General features: G+C 41.7%; 6 protein-coding genes across 6 annotated transcripts; all 6 read left to right on the top strand.

Annotated features, from left to right (window-relative positions):
- Positions 1–485: 485 nt before the first annotated feature.
- TM35_000271080 (UDP-Gal or UDP-GlcNAc-dependent glycosyltransferase) lies at positions 486–1,559 on the top strand (the record flags this gene model as incomplete). The annotated part of the gene is made up of 1 exon (XM_029028001.1): positions 486–1,559. One exon carries the CDS (start codon positions 486–488, stop codon positions 1,557–1,559), a length of 1,074 nt encoding a protein of 357 aa, XP_028880584.1.
- A 546-nt stretch (positions 1,560–2,105) lies between these two features.
- TM35_000271070 (uncharacterized protein) lies at positions 2,106–4,820 on the top strand (the record flags this gene model as incomplete). The annotated part of the gene is made up of 1 exon (XM_029028000.1): positions 2,106–4,820. One exon carries the CDS (start codon positions 2,106–2,108, stop codon positions 4,818–4,820), a length of 2,715 nt encoding a protein of 904 aa, XP_028880583.1.
- Positions 4,821–5,516: 696 nt separating this feature from the next.
- Positions 5,517–7,982, top strand: TM35_000271060 (uncharacterized protein; the record flags this gene model as incomplete). Its single annotated transcript, XM_029027999.1, has 1 exon — positions 5,517–7,982. The coding sequence occupies one exon, from the start codon at positions 5,517–5,519 to the stop codon at positions 7,980–7,982; it is 2,466 nt and encodes an 821-aa protein (XP_028880582.1).
- A 1,816-nt stretch (positions 7,983–9,798) lies between these two features.
- TM35_000271050 (uncharacterized protein) lies at positions 9,799–11,553 on the top strand (the record flags this gene model as incomplete). Its single annotated transcript, XM_029027998.1, has 1 exon — positions 9,799–11,553. One exon carries the CDS (start codon positions 9,799–9,801, stop codon positions 11,551–11,553), a length of 1,755 nt encoding a protein of 584 aa, XP_028880581.1.
- A 985-nt stretch (positions 11,554–12,538) lies between these two features.
- Positions 12,539–13,339, top strand: TM35_000271040 (uncharacterized protein; the record flags this gene model as incomplete). The annotated part of the gene is made up of 1 exon (XM_029027997.1): positions 12,539–13,339. One exon carries the CDS (start codon positions 12,539–12,541, stop codon positions 13,337–13,339), a length of 801 nt encoding a protein of 266 aa, XP_028880580.1.
- Positions 13,340–14,483: 1,144 nt separating this feature from the next.
- On the top strand, positions 14,484–17,021 carry TM35_000271030 (cAMP-dependent protein kinase type II regulatory chain; the record flags this gene model as incomplete). The annotated part of the gene is made up of 1 exon (XM_029027996.1): positions 14,484–17,021. The coding sequence occupies one exon, from the start codon at positions 14,484–14,486 to the stop codon at positions 17,019–17,021; it is 2,538 nt and encodes an 845-aa protein (XP_028880579.1).
- Positions 17,022–17,027: the final 6 nt, after the last annotated feature.

Below are 17,027 nucleotides of genomic sequence, written 5' to 3'. Positions count from 1 at the left end.
CATCGGGAAAAGATTTGATAGAGATATGTAAATAATGCATCAAAACTTGTTTGAACAATCATGGAAACAAAATATTTTTCTCTTGTGTTTTATTTCTTTAAAGAGGGAGTAAGGCTAGGGTATTCTTCCTGCATATACTCTCGCTATATTATACCCATTATATACTTGTTTATTCATTATATACTTGTTTATTAATTGTATACTTGTTTATCCAATATATACTTGCTTCACAACAATAACCCTCCTTTTTTGTTCGAGTACTCTGGTGATTGTATTTCTCGTGTTTGTTTATGGTCTTGTATGGTTTTGTGGTGCATGTGGTGTCTAACTACTGGTGTTTTTTCTACTCTTCTTCTTTTTGGTGGAATGGGAAGGCAATGTATTTTAAGGATCGGAGAAAGACTCGTGCACCCGTTGGCCTGCTTCGCCGTGCCTTCCTTCTCGTTGTCCTACTAGCGTGTGTAGCTGTTATCTATGTTGTTTTCATGACTGTTACTCTGCATGATCAGGGGACTGAGGATGGGCATTTTGGTGAGTCCTTTGAGAGAGTGGATGGTCACACAATGACTGAGACCCTCCGCTACATTCCACGCAGTGTTGTGGACACGTGGGCCCAGCGTGAGTACCTTGTGGTGTTTGGCATCCCGTCGGTAGACATTGAGGCACGGCGGAGGCGGCGCTACCTGCAGCGGACCACGTGCTGGCGCTTCCCCGGTGTTGCCACGAAGTCAAACAACTTCACTGGTGAGATGCTGGTGCTGTATGTGCTTGCACGCCACCCGTCTCACGGCTATAACTACTCTGCTGGAGTTCAGGAGGAGGCATCGGAGTGGCATGATCTGCTCACGCTGCCCATACAGGAGGGAAGAGTGACAACAAATAAAGCAGCTGGATGCCAAGGATTTTGGGGCATGGAGGCTGAGGTTGGCATGAGCCGCAAGACGTTCATGTGGTTCCACCATGCCGTCCAACTGTTCCCCAACGCTAGTTATCTGGCAAAGGGCGACGACGATATGTTTTTGCGTGTGCCGCAGTACCTTGCTGACCTGCGCACCCTGCCCCGCCGTGGGCTGTATTGGGGTCTGATGCACTTAGCTCGTATTAATGAGGGCAGTGAGAATGGTACGCGTATGTATCTTTATGCTGCTGGATTTATTGTAACTCTTGCGAGGGATGTTGTGGAACAGGTTGTTTCATACGAACCACTAAAGCGTCTTGTGTTTTATCCTAAGAATGCCACCAGAAGATCGGACTTTTATTCTGTGGGTATGGATCACGAAGATATGATGGTGGGACGTGCACTGTATGAGAAGAATTATTTAGGTATAGTATATGCCCGAGAAAGGGCTTGCCATTTCCATGATGTTCATGTGGGTTTTTGTGTGCGTCCAGTGACGTCCCGGTCTGTGGCGATTCATCACGTGAGGGAGAGTAATTATGCTACTCTGATGGCGCGGTTTGGAAACGATACATCTCCTTCCCCTCGCAACTTCACACGTATCAACCCATATATAATTTACTTCCCTTGTGAGAAGGAAAACATAAGCTTAAGGGTTTAGTTGTGTTTGTTTTTTTGTTTGTTTTTTGTTTGAATTTCATTATTATGTTCCATTTTTTTGTCTAGAAGTTGTCTTTTTTTTTGCATATACTCTTGCTATATTATACCCATTATATACTTGCTTCACAACAATAACCCTCCTTTTTTGTTCGAGTACTCTGGTGATTGTATTTCTCGTGTTTGTTTGTAGCCTTGTATGGTTTTCTGCCGCGTGTTGGATTTTTACTGCCGGTTTTTTTTTTTTCATTTTTCGCCTTCTTTTACTTTGGAATACTGTGGAATTCGATCACTTTTGGGTATCGGAAAAGGGTTCAGGTGCTCGTTGTTGTGTTTCGTTTTTATAAATTTACCTCCTTTTTTTTTTGTTTTTTTTTTTATTTTACTTTTTTTGCTTTTTTTTCTTCTATTTCTTGTATGTATTATTTGTTCTCTCTTGATGCTTTCTTTCTGTCTTTTTCTTTCCATTTTCTCATCCTACGCAGGTTTACTGTTGTGGCTTGTATACTTTGTAAACTTTCCATACCCCTTGTAATACGCGGCTGGGTGGATGTCTTTAACGGGGGCTGAGAGCCATGAAATGACCGGGCGGAGCGGGGCGGTGGACGGAATGCGGCGGGAGTGGAACTTCTCTTTGACCTTCGCCCACCAGGCCGCGCGGGTCGTGATGCAACTCTCACCGCAGTGGGAAAGTACATTCATCGACCCACGCGAGATTGAACAGTTAAACCGTCTAGATCGTGATGTCAAGCACTGTCCAATGATGCCAGCCCTGCGGTACACAGACCTCGCAGCCGTGATGAAGCCAGATAACGAACTATGGACAGAGATTCCAAAGCGGGTATCCGTGTTGTACTCACATATCCCACCTGATATGACGCTCGCCGCATACTGTATAAGGAGTGTACAGCATGTACTCTCTGATTCACACGTGGTCTCTGTTGACGGATCGAATGATCTCACGCATCTCTGTGTTGGCGATAAATTACGATGTCCACACAGGCTTGGTGGTCATCGCAGTTTTCATTTCCGATACCATGTTTCTGTAAAGTCAAAACTTATTAAAGATGTAGTGTATGCAATTGGCACAATTATTCATCAACGGGGATACCTATGTACGGTGCAATGTTCAGAGGAAGAGGAACTTGAAGGGTACATAGTAAATAATTTTTTGCCTCAATACACCAATCCAGACAAGTTTGCTGTTGATCAGGATGTTGCGTATGAAGAGATGACTTCAGCTATCTTAAGGGAACAGCAAGAACTCTTTGGTGAATTGCGATATTTCGATGCAGATGCTGCCGTTGCCTTTTCAATACCAATGCACCCCATGCGTATAAGACCTGATTTTTCACCAACGCAAACGGTTGGAGTAGGCTCTATTGCGTGTATGACATTAGAGCTTGATGTACATCAAAAACTCATTGACGATTTCGCAGAGGCGGATATTACAGGTATGCCAAAGTACAAAATTAATCCGGTAATTCTTTTTCTTGATGTTGAAGATGTAGCCCGTATGGGGTACCCTCGTATTATGTCAATGGAACAATATAGTCAACTCAAGACAAATCGCCTTCTTGATATCTTTGAAGATGCTAAAATTGTTGGAACACCTGTAACAAATTACATGGGTATTCGCACTGGTCGTAGTCGAACTGTAATGTTTACCTATGAGCCATTCAACGCCGTGGTGAAGGCCATGACAGTTTCTTCTATTGTTGGAAGTTTTGGGGTTTCTGCAGTGTTTCTTACAAAACTTGGTGGTGGACTCTTTGATGCTCACTTATACCTTTACCAACAGCTTCTTAAGGGTATCACATTCTCTGAAAAAACCGCTGCGAAAATGTTGTTCAGTCGCTTTAACACTGTAAACGTTCGTCTTGTTGAGCAGAACATACCACGTGTGTATAGTAATGCTCCAGTGGATGAAAGACAGACGATGGAGCAACACTTAAAGTTCTTGCGAGATTCAAGTGATGGTCGTGTGGAGGGGGCAGTCGCAATCCCTGTATTACCTGAAGAAGGAGGGCTTGAGAAGCGACATCATCATCCTCATCATCCTCATCATCGCTCTCATGATCATCAGCACTCACAACGGGAACAAGCAGAGACATCAGGTGAAAATGCTGCACCTCATATTTCACTTGAATCCAGTGGTAGTCAAGCGGGACTTTTACGAAGCAGCGATAGTATACCTGAGAGGAGATTCAGTGATGGACAAGATGATGATTATGAGGAGCTTTCTGTGGAGAGTGATGGCCCATCAAGTTCATGCCTTGATGGATCTTTCCATAGTAATTCAGTTATCAGCGTCACAAGTATTCCCCATTTACAAGATGCGGCACCATACTATTCTGTTGCTGACGATGTCGCTAATGAGACCAGTAATACTAATAATACTAATAATAATAACAATAACAACAATAATGAGGATGAGGCGGAGGAGGATAATGGTTCCCCATTACCACACAACAGCAGCAGTGCCGTCCTAACACCCACCAGTGGCGCTGAAACGACGGCGGATTGGCCCTCCACACCGCCCGTTAACCGCAATATGCCGGATACATCTGCCCCATCTCTCTCTGAAACGGGAGAGACGATGGCGGTGCCCCCAATGGATCGACACTTGGGACCGCGCTGCAGTGTTGTCTCTATCATCACAGGCCGTGCAGAGAGTCTCGCCGCAGATGCTTCTGCCGTCACAATATCTGAACAACAACAGGTGGAGCGGGAGGAGGAGCAGCAGCGACTGTTGCGTGAGGCATTAAAGGAGGAGGAACCGGATGTATACTTTGGTCCATCTCTCTATGATGTGTATGTACGTTCCTGCGACTTGCAGCATTGTCGACCAAATAGTTATTTACTGAAAAAATTACCAACAAATCCACGTTTTACAAATAGTGTACGAGAATTGGACCTTAGCTGCAATTATCTCGGTCGTAGTGGGTTTGTTGCTGTGTTAAACCTTATTGAACATCTCCCGCGTCTTGAGACCCTTTACTTCAATGATATGTCTTTGGATAATGTAGATGCGGAAAATCTATGTGAAGTGCTCGAACGGAATACTACTGTTCGCGCTATTTATTTACGAAACAATAGCAAGATTACACTCCCCTCTACACGATTTTTCACAAGACTATTGCGTGTAAATAAAAGGATTCATATACTGGCACTTGAGGGGACGCGTTTGGGTGATACAGTCATAAAGAAGTTACAAGATGATGCCAAGAAAAATGCTGTGAAAGCTGTAGATGAAGAGGCGTAAAAAAAAAAAAAAAAAAAAAGAAAAAAAAGTATGAAATGACTTTTTCCATTTCACACCCACACATATACACACATACATACATACACTTTCTTTTTCACTCTCTTTCTCTGTGTTTGTGTGTGTGTTTGTGTTTGTGTGTCCACGTAGAGGTGGTTGCGTATTCCCCTTTTTATGGGGGATGAAATCGATGTACAGTGCTTTTGCAATGAAAGAAAGAGCAAAAGTAAAGAAAAAAAAAGAAGAACGAATGGAAGACAGAAAAAAAAAACAAAAAAAAAAAAAAAAAAGAAATAGATGTCTAGGTGAATTCCCCAACTTCTTGATGGAACGTCAATATATTTTTTTCATCTTTTTTTTTTTCTCTTGATTCCTGTATATATTTATTTATTTATATAGAAGGAATCATTTGAATAGGAAAATAAAAGAGCAAAACATAACATTTACAATTCTGCTCATTGGTACTTATTTTTTTTTTTTTTCTTCTTCTTCTTTCAATAACAACAAGAACTAAGCGAGCTGCAGACTGATATACGGAAGAGAAGCGCAGGTACCCCTAGTCAAAAGGAACAGCCTTCTTCTTTTTTTTTCCCCCTCAACGAGTGAAGAAACAAACCAGTAAGAACAAACAAACAAAGAAAAAAGAGTGATAAAGACAAGGTTTCCTCGCGTGTGTGTGTGTGTGTTTGTGTGTATACGATGTATCCAGAGCGCCGCCCGTATGCCTCGGCGGTGACCCATAGTGGTTACTTATCAAGGCCAGTACTTCCACCAGTGGATGCCCTGCGCATTCTAAACAGCACAGTTGGAATGGATGTCCCCCGTTCACTGCGGCAAGAAGCCGCTCTCTCCGCACCACGACCCTTCAGCGCCAGTAAAGCTCTTCCAACACGTGCTATTCAGCTGTGGAAACCACCCACACTGGAGTCTGCCACGCCATTTACTTTTAAAGAGAAGGAATATCATAACTCTCAGCAGATTGCTCTAAATGCACAACTCAATAATGCTATAGAGGAACTCTTTAAGACATGGCATCGCAAGGTTCGTGATTTGCTACTTTACCTTAACGCCTATCCAGCACAATGCGCCACATCCAATACGTTAACCACTGATGCGTTGGAGAATTACTTTCAAGGGTATCGTAGCACCGATGTGCCTCCCATGTCGGAGGAACGATTGGTGCAGGACTTTCATCTCGCCACCACACCCGATTTGCTGCACGCCATTCAGTCAGCCCCAACATTGCAGCGAGATCGTATTCGCCGTACATTGGATACACTTCTGAACGCCCATCACTTCTTGGCTCCACTGGAACACTACGTGGAGGAATTGGAACCACTTGCGGGATTGGCATTACCAGATGAACCTCATGAGGGGAATGACGGTGTGGCTCAAGGCCCTGTGTGGCTGAGCAAAGCAGCCGTTTCTCTACATGAGAAGTTTCACTATGATCCATCAGAGTATACAATGAAGGAGTTGCGAAAGACAGATGCACCTATTGAGAGATTGGAACGACGAGTCTTGGAAACAAAGGAACAAAAAGAACGTGCCATTGATAATGAACTTCCAGGAGATGCGCTACACCATTTGACGACACAAGTGGACCTCAGTAATGATCTTTTGCTTATGAATAAGGCTCGATTAGAGCTTGTACAACTATACTCCAATGATGTAAATGAGCTTAGGTCGCTTGTGGATACTATCATTGATGATGCACGTCGAACTGTTGAATTGCTAAAGGGACGTATTGATCGTGATCTTCCTTTGGTGAAGAAAGATTTGGAAACTCTTCATCAAGACATACAAAATACAGGAGAACACATTAATTACCTGGAGAAGGATGATCATGATGCTAAGATAACTGCCCGTAAGGATTTCCGTAAGATTGAAGATGAAGAAAAAGATCTTTGGGCTTTACTCCTTCAGACGATGCAGAAACTTGTAAACATTTCTAATGAAAAGGATGAATTTGTAAAGAAGCAGATGCGACTCCGTGAACAAAGGGCACGGGATATGGCCTTGGCAAATGAACTCTTAAAGGCACAACAGATGTATTATGATCGCTTACGCAGTTGTGAAGAAAGCCTTTGGCGTTGGTCCGATACAGCTGAAGTATATGATAAGTATGTGGAGGCCTATGTACCAAAACTACTTAAGAAAGTACATGATGTGGAGGAGGCAAGCCAAACACTATACAACCGTGAAGCACAAGATTACGTGCGTCGTTATGAAATGTTTGAATACGCCGTGGAAGAAGGCCGAGCCACACGTCAAGTGCATGTGGATCGATTAAAGACTCATCAACGTTCACTCTTGTTGGATGTGGAGCGGGCTGCGTCTACTCTGGATCCACATCTTGACAAGTACCAGAAGGAAATGAATGAACGACAGGAAGAATTGGATGAGGCCCAGGCGTACATTGGTCTTGTGGAGAGTCTCGAACAAGAACGACGTGGAGAAGTGGAGCCCATCCTCCAACACGTCATTTCATACAATCGCACCATTCAATCCCAACACGCGGAGTTGGAGGGCACGCCAGAGCGACTGCAGTTGCGTGATAAACCCGCCAGCAGCACCAGCACCACTCAAACCGCGGCGGACGTGGAGGCACATGCCTCCGCCTCCGCCACCACCACCGCAGCGATCGCCTCGCCTCTCGTGACGACTGGAGCCCCTAGCTTGGGTGTGGAAGCCACTACTACTACTACTTCCTCAATGATCCCACGCAAACCAGAAGAGGAAAGAACAACACCAACACCAACAACAACAAGACAATTGGCTCGGGGGGCCGATGGAGAGCCGATTGTGGCAATGACGGATGTGCAGGACTCCGTGAGTTTCGCCTCCGCCCCACCGCAAACAGGCGCCCTGCGATTGCGGCAGACGGGAACAACAATGCTGTCGGATAATGTCATGATGGCCACCGTCGCCCACCCACACGTCCAGGCACGCACTGTTGGTATTAATCACGAAGAGGCCTTTGTGGAGAAGTTCAGACGCTTTGCCGAGAATGAACAAAACGCAGTGGAAGGAGCAGCAGCAAAGATACGACAGGAGCGGCAAATGGTGGATAAACTCAGTCTAAAGTATGATAATGCGGATTATCTGAAAATGCTTTTTACCTCTTCAGAAAGGGGCGGCAGGCCACACACAGCGGGACGATAAGTCATTGTAGGGATAATGAGGATAAATAATGAGGGTAATGATAAGAATAAATGATAATGATGATGGATCAATCGAAGCTGGAAATTGCAATAAACATATAAGTGTACCGCGGTGGGAAAGTAGCAATAATAATGTTTGCTATCGAATCCTCTTGATTCACTCTATTTACTAGGGCCTAAAAAGAAAAAAAAAAAGAAGAAGATTGCTTCTTTTTTTTTTCTTTCAGTTCTTTTCTATCTAGGCAAGTTTTTTTTTTTCTCTTTTTCTTGGTATGTTATGGTTGCTGCTTCTACCCCTGTGATGTCTTCTACCTTTTCCCCCTTCCTCTTCCTCGTGTTGTCGTTTTTCACTCACATTGATTCTTCTCTATGTACTACATTCCACTCACACACATGTGTGTATGTGTATGTGTGTGGGAGGGGAGTGGAGGGATTTTGCATGATCTTTCTGCAGTTCACACTACTATACACAATTATCTTCCTTTTTTCTTTTAGCATTCCTGTATGTGTAAGCTCTCAGCACTGTAAGTTTGCAAAAAAAAAAAAAAAAAGAAAACACCAACAAAAAAACAGAGAAAGAACGAAAGAAAACAGTAAAGAAATAACAACTGCAGCAGCAGGATGAGTGGGAGAAGGAAATGACCTCTCTTCCTCTCTGTTTCTCTCTGTCTATATGTATATATTTCTCTAAGAAGGAGATTCGTGAAAGATAATGGGCTACGATATCAAGACACGATAATCCAATTGTGATGGATGAAATAACGAGAATCAGAAAGAAAACAATATAAGAAAAGGAGAAGCTATAGAAGAACGATAGATTAACCCCAGAGGAGAGTGAAAGTTGAAAAATAGGAGAGAAAAGTACGATGAAAAAAAAAAAAAAAACGAACGACGTTTGCGGCAGGAATGAGTAGTAACAAAGAGTGGAAAAAAAAAAAGAAAACCAAAAAAAAAAGAGATACCAATCATGTATCGAATGAAGAAAAAAAAATGAATGGAAGTTAAATTGGAAATAGTTTTATGGTTTGATGTATAGCGATTATCAGAGGATGAGAATAAGGTGGAATTGAGAAAAACCTAATAATTTTTTATTTCTACACTTGCTTCTCACACCTTATTTTTCTTTCTTACTTTTTGTGCTTTTTTTTATTTATTTATTTTTCTTCACCTGATTCCCCATTATAGGGCTCTGTAATGTACTTTCGTGTGAAATCCCCACACTTTTCTGAGGGGATTCTATACATTACCATAATATATATATATATATATATATATATTTACATGTTTATACGTTCCTATGTATGTATATATTCATCGAAGATGAAGTGTTTTTTTTTTTCTTTTCTTTTCGTTTTTGTTTCTTTTTTTTTGCCGTATAGGGCAGTAAGGAAAAAAAAAGAAAAAAAACATCAACAATACTGGAACCGTTGTGTTGATGGAAATGATGATGATGATAAAATACCATTCTTGTTTCTTTTTCCTGTCATCTCTGCATTTTTCCATCTCCTTTTAAAAATAAAATAAGCATATTCTCTCATATCTTGTATGATGTTTGTACACAATTACTGTAAATTGCACACTTTTTCTTCTTATTTGTTTTGCTGTTGTGAAAAACAAACAAAAAAAAAGGAAGTGTTTAGAAGCAAAGAAACCAACCAACCAACAAACACACAAAAAGGTATAGTGCTGAAGAATAGAGGAGATATTCACTCTCTTTCTCTCTCTTCCCCCCTCTCTATTTTCTCTCTCTCTCTCTCTTTATATATATAGATATATATAGATATATATATATAAAGAGAAGGTGGGAGTAGTATTAGATGGAGTTTGAGCAGCTGGAGATTGGAAAGAAATGTCTGACGACGGCTATTTCCCGACAGGATGTGGGTGACTATTACGATCTCCTCCACCCAAATGTATTGCTGGTCTCTCACTTTAAATATCCACCCCCACCGCCCGTAGTTGCAGATACAATTCCACTCCTCGCACGGGCCTTACGACATACGGAGAATACAGAAAAGAATTCATCCAAAACACACAAAACGAAGAGTAGAAGTAAAACAAAAAGTCGAACCACTTCACCAACGCGTCCATTAGCAGCCACAACGGCAAGTACGGCAACAACAATGAACACAAATACCACCCGAACAGGTGCAGTAACGGCAACGGGTATAAGTATGAGAGGACAGGAAAGAGGAGGAGGACGAGGAAAGACAACAACAACAACAACACAACAAAAACAGCAGCAGGAGTCTAATGAAGAGGAAAAGGGGGAATCCTGTGAAGTGGATATTGTGGAAGGTCCACTCTTAACAACCGAGCGATTTTACGCTATTCTACATTGGATGAATAAAGGAAAGTTTATTGCCGAGAGCAGTGTGGAGATGGAAGCACGAAAAGTCATTCTGCAGGATTCCGAAGTATTACCCCCACCACCAGCTCCAAAGAATGAGGCTGAGCGGATTGCACAACTCGGTCGTCAATACACAGATCGCAATCAACGTCTCTCTCGACTTATTGTCACCTTTGGCCGTGAGTTATTACTATTCCGTGATGAATGTTACTTTGAGGATGGTCTTATTGTTACCATTCATCGATTTATGCTCACCACACAGGAGATGCTCGCTCTGGTGGGTCTTGTTGGATATGATCAACAACCGCAAACACAAAAGCGAGTGGCGAGTATGTTAGAAGAAAGACGCCGCTTTTACAACACGGAACGTGCAAATCGCGTAGATGCGACTGCTGAACACGCAACACTGCCGGTGTTAGATTACACCTTCTGTGCAGTTGCGGAACCATTGCAGTTGTTAGTACAAAACCCCACCGCGGGTCGTGCCCACGTCTCTCGCATTCCACAGCCATTGGTAGATCCACACATTGCACAGGGTGTGTTTCTCAATCAACAAAGTGATCCCACACGTGTACAGAAGGACCAACGTGTGATTGTAAAGGCACGGAATAAACAAGGAGAAGAAGAGGTGTATGAGTTTGTAGAGAGCTCCAAGTCAAGATATGGATTTCTCCATGATAGAAGTGGAAATACAGAGAATGCCTTGGAGACACTTGCGAGTAAATTGGAAACTACATACGCCACCACAAGTGTGCGACTCACCGGTTGTGGAATGACATCAACGGAGAAACTCGTCCCTGTACTGCGAAGACTTGTGGTAAATGCGATTATGACAATTCGAGCTTTGGATCTCAGTAATAATAATATCACCACCCTTCCAGATCTCTCTCTCCTCCCACTTCAACGACTGCAATTACATCAGAATCGTATTGCCGATTGGGCACAGATTGAGAATCGTGTGTGTCCACTCCCCATACTCTACGCGGTGACTCTTCACGGTAATCCCATTGCCGAGAATGATCCACACTACTGGCAGTCCGCACTCGCACGATTGATGCGAAACCCACGACGTGCAGTTCCACTCCGACAACTCGACTTTGTGACTCTCACTGGACAGGATTACGGAATGGCCGGTGCGTATGAACTCTTTGAAACGGGAGATCCCAAACTGCTGGAGGCCTCACGGGGAAAACATCCTGGAACGAATGGAAGAGTCTTTTGATGAGAACCTACATATGAATATGTTATTATTATTATAACAATAATAATAATAATAATTATTATTATTATAATTGCTTGTTGATAGTGGTATTGGTATATGGATGACACTTTGTGAGTTCTTCTTCCTGTTGTTTGTTGTGGTGTCTGTCATTTTTTTGGATTGAAATGTAACGTGGCAGTACTGTGATTGTGTATTTGTATCTTTTTATTATGATTATTATAATGATTATTATTATTATTTGGATTCGCTCTTTTCTCACCCAACCACTATTTTTGTGGTTGTTGTGGTGGTGAGAGGAGCCGATGTACAGCAGAGCAACAGAAGTCACAAGAAGAAGAGTAAATGAATTCATGAGTTAAACAAACAAACAAAAAAAGAAAGAAAAATAGAAAAGAAACATATGTTTTCGTGAATGCAGATATTCTTCGTTCTGTTTTTTCTTTTTTTTTTTTCCTCTTTGCTCTTCTTCTTTCTTCTTGTTTCTTTCTTTTCCTTATTGCATCTCTATTCTGTTTACTCTCCCTTGTTTTTTTTTCTTGCTGTTTATGTGGATATAAAGAATGAATGATGTATACTTCCACTTTGCTTTCAGTTCTGTTTTTTTTTCCCTTTTATTTCTCTCTCTTCTCTCTCTCTCTATATATATATATATACTAAACTACGGTGACCTCTCTCCTACTCTTTGTTAGGTTTCTCCAAAAGAATAGCATTAAGAATAGAGAAAAAAAAGAAAAAAAAAAAATACACTTGTACCCTATAAAGAGCGAGATTGATCCCATAGCTTGACCAATTCTTCAAAAAAAAAAAAAGAAAAAAAAAAGAACAACAACAATAAGACGAGACAAGAAGAAACGAAAGAAAGAGAGAAAAAGAAAGGGAAAAAAACAAAACAAAACAAAACAAACAAACTAAAAATAAACAAGAGGAATTAATTTATTAGGAGAAAACAACTATTAACGTGTTCATAGACATTCACGAGTTTTTCATGTCTTCTTCCTCATTTCCATCTGTGGTGACATCTGTGGAGGCGTATGTGAAGACGCTGCTGCACTGTCAGAAGTATCCCACACAAACCGTCTCTGGCTTTCTCATTGGGAAGCGCATTACAGATAGCAGCAACAACACCAGCACTACTAACAATAACAGCAACAGTGTAAGCAATAATAATAATAATAATATTAATAATAATAATAATAATAATAATAATAACAGCAGCAATAATATAAGTACTAATAATATTAACAGCAGTAGCAATGATGCTGCTGCCCCTGCTACCGACAGTGTCTTTGTTGTGGATGCCGTCCCGCTATTCCACACGATTGCAATGACGAACCCACATCCGATGTTTGATGTCGCCTACGCGCAGGTCTCCAGTTACGCCCGCACCAAGGGACTCGTGCTGCTGGGTTATTATATTGCCAACGAACTCCCCGGCGACAGTCGTCTCTCGCCACTCACAGAGAAGATTCTCCGCACGCTGCAGGAGAAGGTCTCTGTGGGCCACTACCCGCTCCTCTGGACAATTGTCGGCTCACACCCCACCGCAGGCGTGGATGTGCGGGTCTCGTACTACGCAAAGGGCAGCGAACACGCACCGGCGTCGATGTTAACATTTGGGCGGTGGAACTCCGACACACTTTCATGCGAGGCAACAGAGAGTTCAACGGCAGCACTGGAAGTGTTTGGAAATGCCATGGATGCCTTTAAACAGTTTCAACTGATTGACTTTGAGGATCATCTGGAGAATGTGCAGCTGAACTACTTGGAACAGGCGGTGCCAGTGTAGATGACACAACTGCTTTTCTTCTTCTTCTCACTGTGTGCATATATATATATATATATATATATATATATAATGATAATGCATATAATGATGATGATGATGATAGTATTAGTGGTGATAATGATGGTAGTGGTGATGTTTTTTTTCTTCTATCGTGGTAGAAGGTTGGAAAAAGGATTAATATATACATGGATGCCTTTTTCTCTTTATATATTTATGTGCGTTTTCCTTGTTTCCTTTCACGGTTGTATGTCTATCTCTGCTGCACTTTTTCCCTCTGCAGATTTATCCAACAACAATAGCAGCAAGAGAAAGAAAAACATGAGAAAAAGAAACAAAAAACAAAAAAAAACAGAAAACAAAAACGCAGATCTCTTCATATTTTTTTTTTCGTTGAAACGAATGTTCTCTCATCTCTTTTTCCATTTTTGCTCCCCCCTCCTCTCTCTCTCTCTCTCTCCTTTTTTTTTCTTTTTTTTTCTTTCTGTTAATATGCTTTATTTTCTACTGAGTCTCATATGTTGTTTTTTTTTTTTCTTTTTTTTTCCGTTTCTTCACAGATTTAGTATATATATATATATATATATATATATATATATATATATATATATATATGGATGTTTGGAAAGGCAAATAATATGAACATAGAAAATAGTTAGGTATTATGTTAAACGCGTACGAGGGTCATCGTCAGAAGTCTCGTTTTATTCTGTGGGATTTTTCTGAAACAACACCCTTGGAGATACATTTAAGTAAATGATAATTTCATGATATTTCTTTTCTTGATTTTTTTCATTTTCTTTTGAATCCATTTATATTTTGTATATATAAATATATACAACTATATATGTATCCATGTGTATATATATATATAAATATATGTATTTGCACAAACATACAGGCCTGCATGCAGAAAACGTTCCTTTTCTCTCTCTTTCTTTCTCTCTCTCTCTTTGTATGCGTATACATATATATATACTTTCTTTTTTGTTTCTCAGTGTGAGAGGCAACTATATTGCCCTGATCTATACAGAGAATTATTACCGTTTGCTATTTTGTTCAGCTACTACACCCACTATTATTATTATTATTATTATTATTATTATTATTATTATTATTTATTAATTATACGTGGGATAGAGCATCCATGCAGATTTTCGACGATACAGTGCCGTTCGAACCACAATCCCAACTACAATATGAAGAAGAAGAAGGGGAGGATTCCCTCTGGATGGAAATGAATGAGAGTGAAATGCGGGAGTTGGAGGAACGCGCCAGGCGTAAAGTCCGTCGAAATGCCGTTGTGAGTGAAACTGTTCCTTACAAACACACATGCCACCCATATCCACACCCAAAGACAAGAGAAGAACGTGCAATGCTTATGCACATGTTGAATTGTCTTCCATTCTTCACACATCTGCCGGAGTATCGACTGCACATGATTGTAGATGCCTTTGAACGGTGTGTAGTGGCCCCTGGAAAGGCCATAAGATCTGTAAAAGATGATATCAATAATGAGTTTTGTTGGATTGAACGGGGGACGGTTATTTCTAATGGTTGTTCGCCTTCTTGTCCGTGTTGTTATGATCTTAACAAGGATGATAATGACGATGATGATGATGATGGTATTCGAACAGCACCTAAACCGTGTAGTCCAGCCAAGAGTATGGACGAAATGATGGATGAGGGGATATTGATTCCTTTAACTCCTCCCAATCACGAAGGAGAGGTTTTTTCTAATAATGAGAATGATATGAATAATAATAATAATAGTAATAGTAATAATAGGGATCTTGTTGTAGTGAAGGAAGACTCTCTTTTTTGGCATGCGGGGGAGTTCTTTTGTCCAGAGCAATTACTGTATATGTACAATCCCCGTGTGGATCATGATATGATACGATGCGCAGCGCCTTCTGTTATTCCCGCAACTAAAAGTATATTATCTGGTCATTCTCAACACTGTAGAAGTGTTATTTTATGGAAAATCAATCGTATTGTATTAAAAACTATTCTCATGATGGATGCTCTGCGGCGGGAACAGAAATTATTGACTCTTCTTAATAGTAACACTTTCTTATTTGCTTTACCAAAGCGGGATAAACTACAAATAGCAGATGCATTGATAATGGAAACACATCCACCGGGAACGTGTCTATTGCAGGAAGGCACCATACCTGATAGTGTACTCTTCATCGATACAGGAATTGTAGAGGTTACACGGAAAGGAGAGAAGAGCATCACAGCACACTCTCGCTTTCTCGGTCGTAAAGCCTGCATTGGTGTGGCTGTATTAGAGAGAAGTAGTGGAGATAATAATAATAATAATAATAATAATAATAATAATAATAATAGTAATACAGAGAAATCTCTCTTTACTTATACCACATACTCTCACACCACATGTTATCGTTTACGGTATTGTGATATGAAACGTATTCTCAGTCCATCTGTACTGCGTTCACTTGCAAATGTACGCCGTCGCTCTGCAGAACGAGAACAACATGAGGAACAGCGGGAGTTAATATTGTTAGAAGAACAATTAGAGAGTCAACGAGATGCCGCCTCGGGCTCCAGTTCTGAAGTTTCCTACACAGATGATATGTGTCCTGTGTATGTAAAGACCCCAGAGGATGATGTGAAGTTGCAGCAACTCCTCTCATCTTCACATGTGTATGGAAGTGCCACTTCTATGCAGCGGGGACTCGCCGTGGCCGCATTTTCCCCACGGAAAGAACTCCCATTTGGATATGTACTCTACAGTGAAGATCCCACACTGCAGGAGGAGAAGAATGAGGATGAGAATTACAATAGTAATAATAGTAATAATAATAGCGTCCATCATGATAATAACAGCAGGGATGGGAGACGGCCTCCACAGTGTCTCTGGGTGATTGCAGATGGTGAGATCAGTATTACACAGCGTGGGGTGTTGATTGCCAAACACAAAAGTGGCGATGCCGTTGGGGAGGAATTATTATTGCAGAAGCGACTGGCCACACCGGCGACTACAGCCACTATCACCAGTCTCACCTGTTCTCTCTACACACTGGATCGAAAGACATTCCGTTGTCTTCTCATGCCGGCGTATCTGCGGGTTGTGCAGTCGCAGCGGCCGCTTCTCATCTCCACACCACTCGCCTCCCGACTCGGCCGGACGGCGTTGATGTTGTTGAGCAGTCGAGCCGCGGCCCGAATGTGGATGCCGGGGGAAGTGATATTGCCGCAGGGATCGGATGTGAGTTACGTCGAACTCGTGCTGGACGGCGTGGTGGAAGTAACACTTTGGCAGGATATGAATAGTGAGAGGGATCATCGTAATATAGACAGGGCGAAGAAAAAACAACAACAACAACAACAGCAGGGAAACAAAGAAGAAGAAGAAAAAGAAAAAGAAGAACAAGTGAGAGGACCACCAATGCGAATGGTTTCCACACTAACCACGGCAGATATCATTGGTGCATTGGAGTTACTTGAAAAATGCCGCCCGGCTGCTGCCTGTTATATCGCACGTTCACGTGTGCACACATTTCGAATTCCCGCCGCGTTTTTTGTTGATTGTTGTTTGCAATCCCCCGCCGTGTTGGAGTATTTAACGGAATTGCGGCAATCCAACCGCTATGCTCTTCAGTCTTCAGAGCCGCAGCTGCAGCAGAACCGGAGTAAAGTAAAAGAGCTGATGTTATAGAGTGTG

The sequence above is a fragment of the Trypanosoma theileri genome, assembly GCF_002087225.1.
Source record: "Trypanosoma theileri isolate Edinburgh chromosome Unknown TM35_Tth_27_V1, whole genome shotgun sequence".
Taxonomy (NCBI): domain Eukaryota; phylum Euglenozoa; class Kinetoplastea; order Trypanosomatida; family Trypanosomatidae; genus Trypanosoma; species Trypanosoma theileri.
Note: the sequence above shows the minus strand (reverse complement) of the source record. Positions and strands in the feature narration are given on the sequence as shown.